This window comes from Cheilinus undulatus, linkage group 17, assembly GCF_018320785.1.
Source record: "Cheilinus undulatus linkage group 17, ASM1832078v1, whole genome shotgun sequence".
In the NCBI taxonomy this organism is placed as follows: Eukaryota; Metazoa; Chordata; class Actinopteri; order Labriformes; family Labridae; genus Cheilinus; species Cheilinus undulatus.
In genome coordinates, this window is record NC_054881.1 from 4,170,169 (window position 1) to 4,183,350 (window position 13,182).

The window sequence follows — 13,182 nt, forward strand, 5'->3', positions numbered from 1 at the left end:
AAACTTGCAGGGTATGGTACGAGTGAAGACAGTGCTAGTGAGTTATTGCTATGGTTGTTATTCTGCTTGTCTAAAAAAGTTTTAAAAGTTTTGTAAAAAGTGGACCCTGACTTTTCCACTTTGTTCAGAGGAATACCCTGGGGGCTTGCACCAATTTACTGTGAGTTTGACACCAGAGGTGTCCCATATTTTGTTAGTTCCTTCCGGTTATTCTGAGAATGTTCATTGTTTGGAGGAATTGGTGTTGCTTCTAAAAAGCACAGAAAACACCAACCACTCAGACGTTATCTCACCGGCTTCATGGTGAAAAGCAAGCCATAGCTGTTGAAAACATATGCTGTAGCCCAGTGGTTCTCAAACTTTTCTTGCCTAAGGCACACCTAAGATCAAGCAAAAAGCTCAGGTCACACCACACTCATATCCATGTGAAACAGCCTCTATAACACTTTCTACAGCAATTGTCATCAACTCCATTTTCATAAGGGTCAACTTTTTCTTGGTAAACACTGCGGGGGCCATAAAATAAACTGAAATAAAATCAATATTTTAGTCTAAGTAACATATTCTTATAAAAATATTATTTCATTCCAGAACGATGAGATCAGTTCCTATCACCCATACTGCAGCCAACCACAAGGGGGTGATTGAGGTATTTTACCTACATATTTCTGGAGCAGGGGGCTGCACGGCGGCGCAGGGGTTAGCGCTGTTGCCTCACAGCAAGAAGGTTCCTGGTTTGCTTCCCAGTCAGGGCCTTTCTGTGCGGAGTTTGCATATTCTCCCCGTGCATGTGTGGGTTCTCTCCAGGTACTCTGGCTTCCTCATTAGGTTAATTGGTGACTCTAAATTGGCCACAGGTATGAATGTGAGTGCGCCTGGTTGTCTGTCTCTATATGTCAGCCCTGTGATTGACTGGCGACCAGTCCGGGGTGTACCCTGCCTCTCGCCCAGAGATAGGCTCCAGGCCCCCACCACCCCCAAGGGATAAGTGGTATAGAGAGCCCTCTTGATTTCTAACAGTAAATGTGATGCTAACATGCTATTTTGTCACATTTGAAACTGAGTGTGATCAATCACTGTGTTGTGATTGACCAGGAACACAGGAAACATCTTCTGTAAAGTTTCTCAAAGAGCCTTATATTAGAAAATTGGTGCAGCTTTAATCAAGATAACAATAATAAGTTTGTGTTTACCAAGCCAAATTACAGAAATACTAGTGTGCTTCTTGTCTGTTAAGCCGCTAGGTTTTATTTAAACTTCCAGAAAAAAAGTTAAACAATAGCATGCCATATTTTGCCCTTTTCTGAATTTGACAATCCTCTGGGGGCCGGATGGGAAACCGTGGGGGGCCTGATGTGGCCCCAAGCCTCACTGCACATCATTGTGCTTCACCACACCATTTGTGAACCACTGCTGTAGTCTGTGTATGATTTATCCAACATATAAAAGGTCCAAAAATTACTTTTGAAAACATACAAAATCTTATTAATTTAACAAGAACTAATAGCCTGAATATAAAGAAAAACACCCAAACACACAAAGTTGATGTACTCACCCTGATCTGGAGGGACACAGTCACACCGATAACCAATAATGTAGTCTGGCTTAAAGCCTCTGTTGATTGGGTAATACTTCAATGCTCCTACCTGTAAAAACAAACCAGTATTAACTTATTTCATCTGTCTTTGTTGGTGTGTTTGCTTCATGTACTGATGGAAATTATATGTTAATGTCATGTCAGAATAGACTTGGATATAGCTTTTTTTGATCATTTGAAAAGTAGACTTAATTTCCTATAGAATTTTACACAACTGGCGTCTTTTCCAACTAGTTGAGTCAAGCCCACTTGTTATTGAAACTTTGCACCTCCACCATGGCCTCATTTGGAAACAAAGAGTTTATACCCTTTCTTATACATGGTCTATGGGTATGACAGTTGGTGTTTTTCCAGTTCAGAGCTCATGTTACCTACCATCTTCTTAATGGCATCAGAGATGAATATGAAGGAGATGAGGCTGGAGAAGCCTTCCTCTGTAAAGCGGGTCATGTACTTGATAATGTAGCTGGCATCTGAGACTACCAGCAAGAAACACTGAAGACATGAATGAAGACCGATCCACAGACGTAACTCCATGTAGTCGATTTCATTACTCCTGTGAACAGAGACAGAGTGCTGCCAAACTTTCTTGACATATCAGTATTGTACACTAGAGTCTTTCTTTACTTTTTTGCAACTTACTTGCTGAATTCATAAAGAAGTTTCTCAAAGATAAGGATGGGTCCAGTAGAACTGAGGATGATGAGAGGCTGCCCACCGAACAAACAAAAGACAGTCCCCGCTAAAGCGGTGCCAAGGAAACTTTCCATCACTCCCTTAGAAAAGAGAAGAAAAAAGTAAAAGTGTGTTCATTAAGCTGTGATGTGTTACCAGATCTTTTTGAGTTTATCACAGGCTGTTATGAGAAGACCTGGTAGTTGTCAGTAGCATCCCCTAGCAGGCCTCCAAAGGTGATGGCATTGGTGATGCAGCCCAGGTAGATGAAGAGCACAGCAGAGATGGACTGGATATGGAAGCCGTCGTAAATGTCACTGCAGTACCATGGGACCTTCCGCTTTATGTCCAGCCATAATCCACCTCCGAACCTGTAACCCAAGATTTACTGAAGTGATGACAGAACAAGGATGTATCCGGACTGTGTGACATGATACAGTCCTGTCCAGTCCTCCCATACCTCCCAGTGAATTTCAGCTCCTCTCCAAGCTCGTGTGGAGCTGGAAGTTCCTCATCCTCTCCTCCACCTGCCCCACTGGCAGTGCCATTCATTTGGCCCAGCTCACTTAGGTTCAACACTGATTTCCTGAGATAAACATGGGAGAAAAAACAAGATGTCAGAGAACCGACAGGTCCTACATAAAAGTCATTGACAGTTTTATTCTGAAGACAGTGACTGGGCTCTGTTTTGCCAATCTAATTATTGATATTTACCCTCACCGGTCACTTTATCAGCTGTACCTGTTAAACTACTAGGTGACACAAATATCTAATCAACCAATCACATGGTCAGGATCATGCTGAGTGTCAGAGTGAGGGAGAAAAGGGATTTAAGTGGCTTTATATGTATCATGGGTTTTTTTTTGGTGCCAGATGGGCCAGGAGTAGTGTTTCACAAAGTGCTGATCTACATAATTTCACACCATCACACCCATTGATCCCACACGCCCCTGTACAGGAGGCTGTGTCCCAGGTCTCCAGCCAAAGGGTCCAGTTAACAGGAATCTATTGGGGAGTCCAGACAGAATTGCTATTAACTGTTTAACCTGGAAGAGAGAGCATTTGTCCCAGCTCCTAACTGTCTACTTCCAAATGCCTGTCCTGCTTCCTACACCCCTGAATATCATAGAGCTGCCTATATGAAAATTCACTAGTGATAACATTTGTTAACGACAGCTACTCTCTCATGATCTGTGCATTTATTGGTTGGTGAGAAAATGTTTAGAGATCTGGAAAAATTATCTCAAGGACCTGTTATAATTTGTTTAGACTAGAGCAGTGGTTCCCAAAGTGGGCTGTGGACCCCCCAGGTCATGATGGGGAGGCGCAGCAAGGTAAGGCTAAGCAACACAAGCAGATGACTTTGCCAGAATAGGGGCAGTTCATTGATACCACCTCAGATTTGACAATGCCATTGAGAGCCTTGGCTACACTCTCTCCTGTAGGAGACATTTGTTTTTTTCTAAAAAGGAATTTGTGTGCAAAAGTTGTGAATACCGGTGTGTTTGTCATAGAGTTACATGCTTTTATATGTTCATATGCACGATGAGGGGTATGAGGGGCCCGAAAATATTTTCATCTGCCAAAGGGGGGCCCAACAAAAAAAAAGTTTGGGAACCACTGGAGTACAGCAACCTATTAGAACCATGAGTCAGTATCATGCACACCACCTAAGATTACATTACACTGAGGTGTGAGATATAAAAAATCTTTATTCTGTACTTTAAATGCAGGTTAATTACTTTAATTTCAAATCAGCATGAACATAGCATACAAATCATAATCACCGAGTAAAAGCTGATTGGTTACAAGCATAATCAAGGAATGCTGGTTCAAAATCATAAACTGTAAAATCACAATAACACTGGTTAAAAGTAATAAATGATCAAAATAGAATAAAGCAAAGTCATTATAACCTGTTCTTTTATCTGAACCAGTTCAAATTGAAAGCCTTATTTTGTAGAAAAATCCTCCTGATTTGGCAGAGCGGAGAAGAGTCAGAGCGTGGCCAATGCCCTTCCTGTTTTTCACCCTCAGCAGCTCAGAGGCCCCTGCTTCAGGAACTCGACGGTGAAAAGTCCCAGAAAAGCCTCTTCTACCTCCGCAGCACACAGAGGGAGAGGAGAACGAAGAAAACTTGTAATTAAAAAATGTGGAAAGTCTTACTCAGTCTACAACCAGGGGGAGAAATACAGGAAGCTACAAAGTCTGTTCTTTTCTTCCCCAAACTTTTTCTCAGAAAAATGTTCAAACAGAGATCAGCTCCAAAAAAAAGCAGTAACATCTCAGCGAGATATGAGCCACTTTCTGAGAGCTTGAATCCCCCGATGTTGTCCTCAACCGGCTGGATCGATCTTGCTTGAATAGTGCTGCCCCGAAAACTGACAACATCTGGTTTATGTTCTTCCTTTCTATAGGGTTTCTATGGGGTGGGGTTTCCTCTAAGGGTGCAGCCCAGTTGTACATACACACTAATGATTACGACTTAGCACACGAACCTTGGCTCCCCCCCGTCACTCTCTAAGCCCTCTTGGTCATTTCAGCATTATTTACTGACAAGCATATCATTTTACATTAAAAAGCAAGTTTGTCCATTCTAACCAACACTCTAATCGTCTATTCGCCTTATTTATTGCCAAATGATTCCCCTTAACATGCTAAAATGGTATCCAGGCAGTTTCTCTTTATCAGGTTTAAGGTTCTTTTGAACAGTTTAATTTTAACCTTTCAAATATAGGAATATCTTAACTTTAAACATCGATAATGTTATATATCAAATATTTTATATTAGCTTTGCATAGTTTTACCCCAACTTTAACACTTTATATGTTGTCTGATATTTTCCCAGTAAAATATGGATTCATGATATTTGAAAACCGATGCCTGTTGATCAAGTTCTTTATGATGTCTAAGGTCAGAATAGAGAAATTACCAGATTAATTACCAGATTGATCTCATACTACCAGTTTTAAGACTATCTTAATGTTAAATCTCAGTAAGGTTGTGTATGTATTAGGGCTGTCAATAGATTAAAATTTTCAGTCGCGATTAATCTTACAAATGTCATAGTTAACTCAAGATTAATTACAAATTAATCACTTTTTTAATCTGTTCTAAATGTACCATACATGACTTTTTCTGAAAATTTAAGTACCCTTATCATCACTAGTGGACAAAATATTTTCTTTTTGAAAATGTTTGTTGATGTCAACAACCCAAAACAACAGATAAAGTCCAGAAAACTCTCTAGATTAAGATCAAAGATACTGAACGCTGCAGAAATCTGCTGAGAGCATAACACGGTAAACTCTACCCCAACAAAGACAACAGATGGAGATACTAACCTTAATGTAACATTACTGAATAAAACCACGATGTAGAGTCCAACTTTAGACTTCTAGAAGTTAATTCCTCTGTTGTTCTCAGGAGCTTTTCCCAGAACAACAGATCTCATCATCACACATAGACACAAAGAATAAGGTCAGTGAAGTTTAAATCCCTCAAAGATCATTCCTGATCCTTCACACTAAAGCAGAGAATTTCATCCTAACATGAGTGATTGAAAGGCTAACAGGAACATCCCTTTACATCAAGAGGACTTGCTGTAAACTTGTCTTAAAAGGGTAAAATATGTCACCTTTAAACACATCATAATTTAACAGTAATGCTGCCTCTTTTGCACCTTTACACCTCTAGTAAACAGCATGAAAGTCAGCCAGATCACCCATAACCATGGCACATTCAAAGTCACTTAAATCCTCTTTCTTCCCCATCCTGATGCTTGGTGTCAACTTTAGCAGACCATCAGACCACTATATTCAAATGCCTAAATTTATTGGCTGCCGCCACATGATTAGATATTTGCTGTAGTGCACCTAAAAAGTGGAGTGTTGATTTATAGTTTAACTTCAGTAGTGTCGTCAAGTGAGAGTGAGTGAGATTCAGCTTGATATTTATATTTATCAGTGTGTAAGTTTACTCTTAAGGTTCACTTTTGCTTCTCTTGTATCATCAGCAAAAAGTTCTCAGAACCAAGTGTAGGTTAGCACTTTTAGCACCAAGCCCCACAAAACTTGGGAATTTAGCAGCTCAAGAAGCATGTATTTGGTCTCTTGCCAGAAGCCAAAAATGTTGTCAGACCCAAAGCCAAGGGTTTCAAGATTGCTTAAAAATCACATCCAAGAGTTATCTGTGTAAATTTAACCTATCAGTGTTCACTAAAGGTGCCAGTAAAGTTGCAATTGTAGCTTTTAATGGGATTTGTTTGCTTAAATGCACATGCCTCATTTCTGCAGATGGAACCTTCTTGGGTGGCTCGATGCGGATTTTTGGGTCCCACTCCCCTGGCGGGAGGACAATCACCTCATCCAGAAACTCATCAACACCTGCAATCAGGTCTTCCCGGTCCCTTGCTTTATAGGCGACATCACTGAAGAGCTGATAAGAAAACCATGAAATAAAATCTGATCTGTGTATGAGTGAATTCTACTGAGACGGGACGGTGCCAGTAACTTACATCATCCACCATGAGAGTAGCGATGGCTCTGCCAATTTCATTGTAGGACTTGGTTTTTCCATGAGGACCCAGCAGAATGAAGAGAAACCTGTCAATACAGAAGCTAGTTAATGTAAGACCGCAGTCTGGAGTCAAATGAGAAGGGAGACAAAGGGGACACCCACCTTGTTGGCACAGGAACCTCCGTGAGGCCTCCGAGAGTTGTGGCTTGAGCCAAACGTACAAAAGATACAAAAGGTTTTTCCAGGAAGTCCACCTCACCGATCAGGACATTGGAAGCTTCGGCGTCACGGGGAATCTTCTTCATGAACTTGTTCTTCAACTGGCAGGAGAGAGACGAACAGAAAGAAGAGGGAGAACATGAGTAGGAATCACATGTTTAAGGCATGTTGCACTCCAGCTGACCCTTCCCAGCTGCTTTTGTGTGCCATGATCTATTGAATTTACTGCGTTGATGGCTGACTGTGAGGTGATGACGTCAAGCGGAGGGTTGTTCCAGCAGTTTAATCATTACAGAAAATGACATATAGGATTTTAGACAACTACAATCAATGGTGGGTCCCCCTGAACCCTGACGGTAGTCTTCAGTTATATAATTCATTCAAGTGTATACCCGCCCCCGTGTCTTTAGGAGCTCTTCACCCAGACTCACTAGTGACAGCCGAGCTGTCCATCTTTTGCTCCTTCATTATGACAGTGAAATGTCTTCTCAAAGACTGGATGTATTGTTTATAAAGTTGGTAAGATCGATAAATTTGATTCATGTTGACTGTAAGCTACTCTTCAGTGTGATCTGTATCGCTCTCTCTTTTGCAGGATAGTAGTGATTGATGAGTAATATTTGGAGCTAATATGGAAAACCAATAATTACCTCCTCCTGATGCTGGATTCACCAATCATTTCTTTTACATTTTGTAGTCTAAAAAGATGTTTATTTGATGCATTTGTGCGCAACCCGGGGTAAGAGGCATTAATGTGCTGTGAGCAAAGACCTAACCATTTCTAACTGACATCTCAAAAAACAACTGAAGATGGAAGAGGACTTCTTGGTTCAGAGTGCACTTTTCGCTTATTGTCATTTGAAGTAACTCAGGGTGGACTAGACTGGGAGATAATAATATTCAAGATAAACGCATACGATACAGAAAAGGGAAACTTAAGTTGATGCAGAACACATAGCTTTATGGAAAGTACCCAGCATAAATGTATGAGTAATGATTACTCAAAGGATGTATTTACACTGCTTAAACTTTGACAAAATCAGTTTCAACAAAAATTGAACAGTAAGTTTTTTTTTCTAATCTCTTTATTTTTTCTTTATGATTTACAAAATATTTCAATTACATTTACTCAATTTGATGATTCTGCTAACTGAATTTATGTAGACATAATTGAAAATATAAGTTAGATTTACTCAATTTTAATGATTAGTTTTACTTTATTTCAAAGCTTTGAAATCTACTCAGTATTTTTGAGTGTAAAAATGTTCACTGATTTAACTGAGTAAAGCACAGTAATATTTTTTAGAGTGCAAGTTTAACTGGCATTTCACTGTAAACAGCTCTGTAACAACACAGTGACACCCACATCAATACTGGAGACAGGACACCTGCAGAGTGTGTGTGCCACACACAGGAGACTTGGCTCACAGAAGCCTGTCATTGCTTTTGCCATGTTTCACCACTGTCACGTAGGACGACATGCACGTTCTTTTTCTCTATTTTCCAGATCCCAAACATGTTATCAAAAGCGTCTGCAACTGAAGCTGCAGAGTGAGCACTCCTGTGAGTGTAGGACAGGCTTTAAAGAGTGAAATCCTCATCTATCCACGGAGGCAGTGAGGCTCAACATGCTAACAGAACGGACACAATGTCCATATATCAGTGGTGAAGCTAATATGTTTACCTTTAACGAGGAGCTTCTCTATGTGACTGGAAACAAAGTTTTGTAGTTCAGGTAAGGCTTTAAGTGCCTGCTAGGTAATTCTACTTATTGTCAAAGCACTTTGTAAATCTCTGTTTTTAAAGGTGCTATACAAATAAAGTTTATTATTATTATTATATTGTAGCGGGGCTTTAAATGCATCATTAGCTGCAGAAGCCTGTATATTCCACCACGCTGAAAGGCTGATTATCAAGAGCTATAAATTCAATGATTTTCCTGTTCAGCTCCTTACCTTTGGCTGGTTGCTGCTTTATTTTTTAGCTTTGTCGATTGACTTAAGTAGAGGCTGCTGAAGAGTTTGCCCTGGCGCAAAGTTTTGTCATTTTTTATCTTCAGAAAGTTCTTGTAGTCATCAGGGTGACGGTTTTTAAGATGCAGAATTAAACTGATGGTGTTAAAGATATGTTGCCGAACTCCTCCACATATCACATGTGCTTTTCAAGCGATGCAAACAGCTACTTTGCTGTCTTGTTCCCACACCTCAAACTTCTCCCGCGCAGTTGACATGTTGAGTTTGTTGTTGGCGCAACTCCGGCATCATCACATTCGCTTAATTATGACGTCACATTATCGGCCATACAGATTGGCGTACATTTTAATTATCGGCCGATACCAATAATTAACTTTCGAAGCTATTATTGGCCGATACCATATACTGCGTATAATAACGTGCATCCCCAGCTTCTTGTAAATGATAAGATAAGGAGCAAACACTCTCCTGTTGGTAGGCATCAGGATTCATGCCGTTGACGTCAGGTCGGGTTGTCAAACTAGACGACAATGTAAGAAAACTTAGACGAGCCAGTTATTTTTAATGCCATGACCAGTAAAAATACAACAAACTGGTGACTTTAATCATCTCACAGTTTGTCTTTAAATGAGCATTACATCCTCCCAGATCCTTCCGGGGACTTGTTTTCTAGGAATCACATACAGTATTAAATCACACACCAGAGTTGTGCAGCTCTTTTGGCACACCCTTCTTTCTCCTCTTAACTAAGGAAGCACGTGGCAGTGGAGTGGTGGGTGCTTAAATTAAACCTCCTCATAATCTGTTAATGCTTGCAGTCAATTCACCAACTGGTCCTCATCCACTCTCTTTACATCCTGGTCCTAACTTACTGTAAACAACACATTTTCATCTCACAAACTCAAACTAATTAAAGAAAAGGAATAACGCTGTCACTCTGGCTAAGTTTAAGTGGTGACCTTCAGCTGTGTTTTGGTGGTTTAGTGGTTTGGTGGTTTCCTGGTCCTGTTGTTGATGTTGCATGTTATTACGTCATGTATTTAATTGTATCAGAGTGCACGTTGGTCAGATCAAAGAAGGCTCGAGGTGCCGTGCCAGCCTCTGTCAATAAATAATTAAATCAGACTCAGAGATCACATGCACCAAGTCATGGTTGAGATTTATACAAATAAACTAACGTATGCTGCTGATTCACAATGATACAGTAAATCAGAACCTCATATTTTTCTTTACTTTGCTGCAGTTTACTAGAGGATGAATCTTAAGTGCCATAATTTTTGAAACTGAAACTCAGAAAAAAGCTTTAAAATCTGCAGAAAAACACAACCATAAGTAAAAACACTTCCTGGCACAAAAAACAGATTCCCTCTTCAGCAACCAGGCCGTGTGGATTAGAGGGATTAAACAGTTCTGACGTCACTGTATACCTTCCATGAAACACAGCAACATGTAAAGGAACCTAAACAAAACACACTCAATGAATGGTGATTGTATGTGATCTGTTGTACTCTGTCAACTGTGCGCAGTACTGACACAAACCGGTGTTATTTTTGACCCACAGGCGACAGGACATTGATTCTGAATCAATAGCAAACCAGAGTAACCCTGCACACGTGCAGATACTGTAAGAACTGTAGGAACCACATATAAACTTCTAAAAATGTTTGAAACTTGTCCTGTGGAACATTATAGAGGCATTTGTCCAAGAAAATAACCCTGTTATGTAGTTGTGCAGTCATCAGAGTCATGAGCTTCAGTGAACTCACATATAATTCTCTGTTTTGTCTTTATTCCACATACACTAGTTGAATAGCTGGAATCAAAGAGATTTAATTTGCTTAAAACCAGGGTCCAAAACTAACTTTTTCACTTATCAGCCAGGCTGGCTGTTAAGTGAAATTTTTTATAAGCCAGGCAGATATTTTACCAGCCAACCAAAAAAAAATTTATTTTAAGTGTTATAATTTGCGATCAGTATTATTTAACATGTCATTTGGGTCTTGTATGCGATTCTCAATCAATATTTTAATAGTATGCACTAATACTAGCAATAATTTATGCTAAAAGAAACAAAATGTGAGTAAAAAGACCCTTATTATGTGTAGAACAACAAATGAACTTGCTTCTGTCGATTCTTGTTTTTATAAAGTCACAATTCCAACTCTCCTTTATCTGGGCTAGGCAAAATAACTCGAGATACTCTGGCAGAGTTACTTTAAATTTAGTTTTTTGTTTGATCATTTATTTATTATTCTATTTTTCTTAGAAGTTTAGTTTTCTTATGTTTGGTTTAGTTTTAAACCTTATGGTCCACTTAAGAGCCTGCAAAAAATCTTTTTTTTTTGTATACAGTCTTCATTAACAATCTAAATGGACCAAAAAGAGACAGTAGAAAAAACTGTCAAGGCGCCTTCACAGCGCGGTTAATCTGTAGTCTGGACATGGAGGCGTGAGCATCTCCTGCTCTGATTGCAGTTGAGAGGGACTGCTGCGCGAGGGGTGGTTCTGCTTGTCAGTGCTCTGGGACGGGGAGGAGCCCACGGCAGCACCCGCTGCTCACTGAGAGGCGCTACAACAATACGTGCTTTCATGTCAGAGTCTTCAGAAGTCTCCAGTAACACCAGAAAAAGTCACTAGATTTGTCGATAGTCACTTTTTTTAAAAAGAGTCGCTAGAGGGGTCTGAAAACTCGCTAAATATAGCGACAAAGTCGCTAAGTTGGCGACACTGCAAGGAGGTACAGCTACAGTTACAACCAGCTATCCACCTCAGCGCGCTGTGAATGACGTCATGACTGACACACCTACGTGACCAAAGATCTTCTCGGCCTGAAATACACATTATTCTGCCAGGAAACCAGCCGATACCAGTATCGTTCTCCAGTAGCAGAAAAATGAATTTTTCACCAGTAAAAACAATAACTCGCCAGAGTGGTGAGTGGTCTTAAAAAGTTTACCAGCCAGAGTCAAAATCTACTCGTAATTGGCGAGTGGTGAGTGTTAGTTTTGGACACTGATTAAAACATTTCAACAAACCATGGTAGGTTCTGAATATTTTGGTCTCATTGTTTGGCTTATGTTTGCAGGTCTATGTTTCTTTGACTTGACATAAAAAAGTCAATTTTGTTTAGTTTAATTAGGGAAGAAATTACTTCAGTCAGGAACACTCATCATACAGTACTGTGCAGAAGTTTCAGGCATGTAGAGCGCTGACGGTTCTTCACAGGTCCTGGTGTTCCACAACTCCGGGCTGAAGAGAGGAGGGAGGGCGGCCAGAGTCAGTGTTGACACATTTGACATGTACGTGTGTTGCTCAGCAGCCAAGGTCGAGCTTAACAGCATTTCTTTTGTCCAGGTCTTTGCACCCCTGGTAGTATGCCCAGCAACCACCAACAGTTTTCAGGCGCTTAGAACACACACATGACAATCGGGGGGTTGTGGCAACCCTCCTACCTGCCCTAACAGTACCCTAGGCTATGTTTAAGCACCACATCTACCCATAACTCTGCCCTAAAGCTGTGGTTTTTGTTTGGTTTTCATCAGAATATTTTTCCATGCCCTTGGTAATGTACAAAGACATCCAGAGCATGACCTGGGTTGTGTCAATCCTCCTTCCCACCTGATGGTGCCATCAGGTAAGCGACTCGCCATTACACGCCTTACTATAGCCTCAAATTTTGGCCCAAACATGCCTAAAATTTCTGCACAGTACTGTAAGTGAAAATGCTGTCATAGTACTCAGGGATCACCAGGTGCCAGTGAATCATTTTGTAAATGCACTCTTGCTTTTTTTAACATGAAACCATTTTAAAATTTCCCAACAGATGGCTCTTCAAGTCTGTTTCTGCTTGATGTTTTTGCCCCCAACAGAATGATCCTACTGTTTCTCAGTAAGGATCAATAATGTTTACAACCCTAGACACAGTCGTTGTAGTATGTCCTTCATATAACCTTAAGAATCCTGCATGGGCTGCACAAGAGCATGCACTCATATCATCCTGCTGGTCCATGCATGAAATACTGAAAATAACAGTTACCTGGTCTGAGCTTGGTGTGTCTGAAATGTCGTTCATGCTTCGGCTCTGTGCAGGATCTGTGAATGAACCACACACTTAAATAAGACATTTCAAACAGACAAAATGACATTAAAGTTAAATATGGAGAATCCGGCCTTAGCCCTTGAGTTTTTATCTCACAAATG

The 13,182-nt window shown here is 40.4% G+C and overlaps 1 protein-coding gene and 1 long non-coding RNA gene across 2 annotated transcripts in view; one reads left to right on the forward strand and one right to left on the reverse strand.

The window, feature by feature from the left end:
• LOC121525357 overlaps positions 1-7,002 on the forward strand; it is a 29,932-nt gene extending 22,930 nt beyond the window's left edge. The window contains exon 4 of the long non-coding RNA XR_005993212.1: positions 6,568-7,002. This is a non-coding gene — a long non-coding RNA (uncharacterized LOC121525357). The remainder of the gene's footprint in view (positions 1-6,567) is intronic.
• The window catches only part of slc4a5b (solute carrier family 4 member 5b), a 62,179-nt gene that overhangs the window by 16,992 nt on the left and 32,005 nt on the right, over positions 1-13,182 (reverse strand). Inside the window, exons 7-15 of the mRNA XM_041811307.1 lie at positions 13,019-13,074; positions 6,953-7,110; positions 6,789-6,876; positions 6,555-6,709; positions 2,733-2,858; positions 2,469-2,643; positions 2,240-2,373; positions 1,973-2,153; positions 1,556-1,646 (exon numbers count right to left, since the gene is read on the reverse strand). Of these exons, the coding sequence (XP_041667241.1) occupies positions 1,556-1,646; positions 1,973-2,153; positions 2,240-2,373; positions 2,469-2,643; positions 2,733-2,858; positions 6,555-6,709; positions 6,789-6,876; positions 6,953-7,110; positions 13,019-13,074 (1,164 nt within the window). The remainder of the gene's footprint in view (positions 1-1,555; positions 1,647-1,972; positions 2,154-2,239; positions 2,374-2,468; positions 2,644-2,732; positions 2,859-6,554; positions 6,710-6,788; positions 6,877-6,952; positions 7,111-13,018; positions 13,075-13,182) is intronic.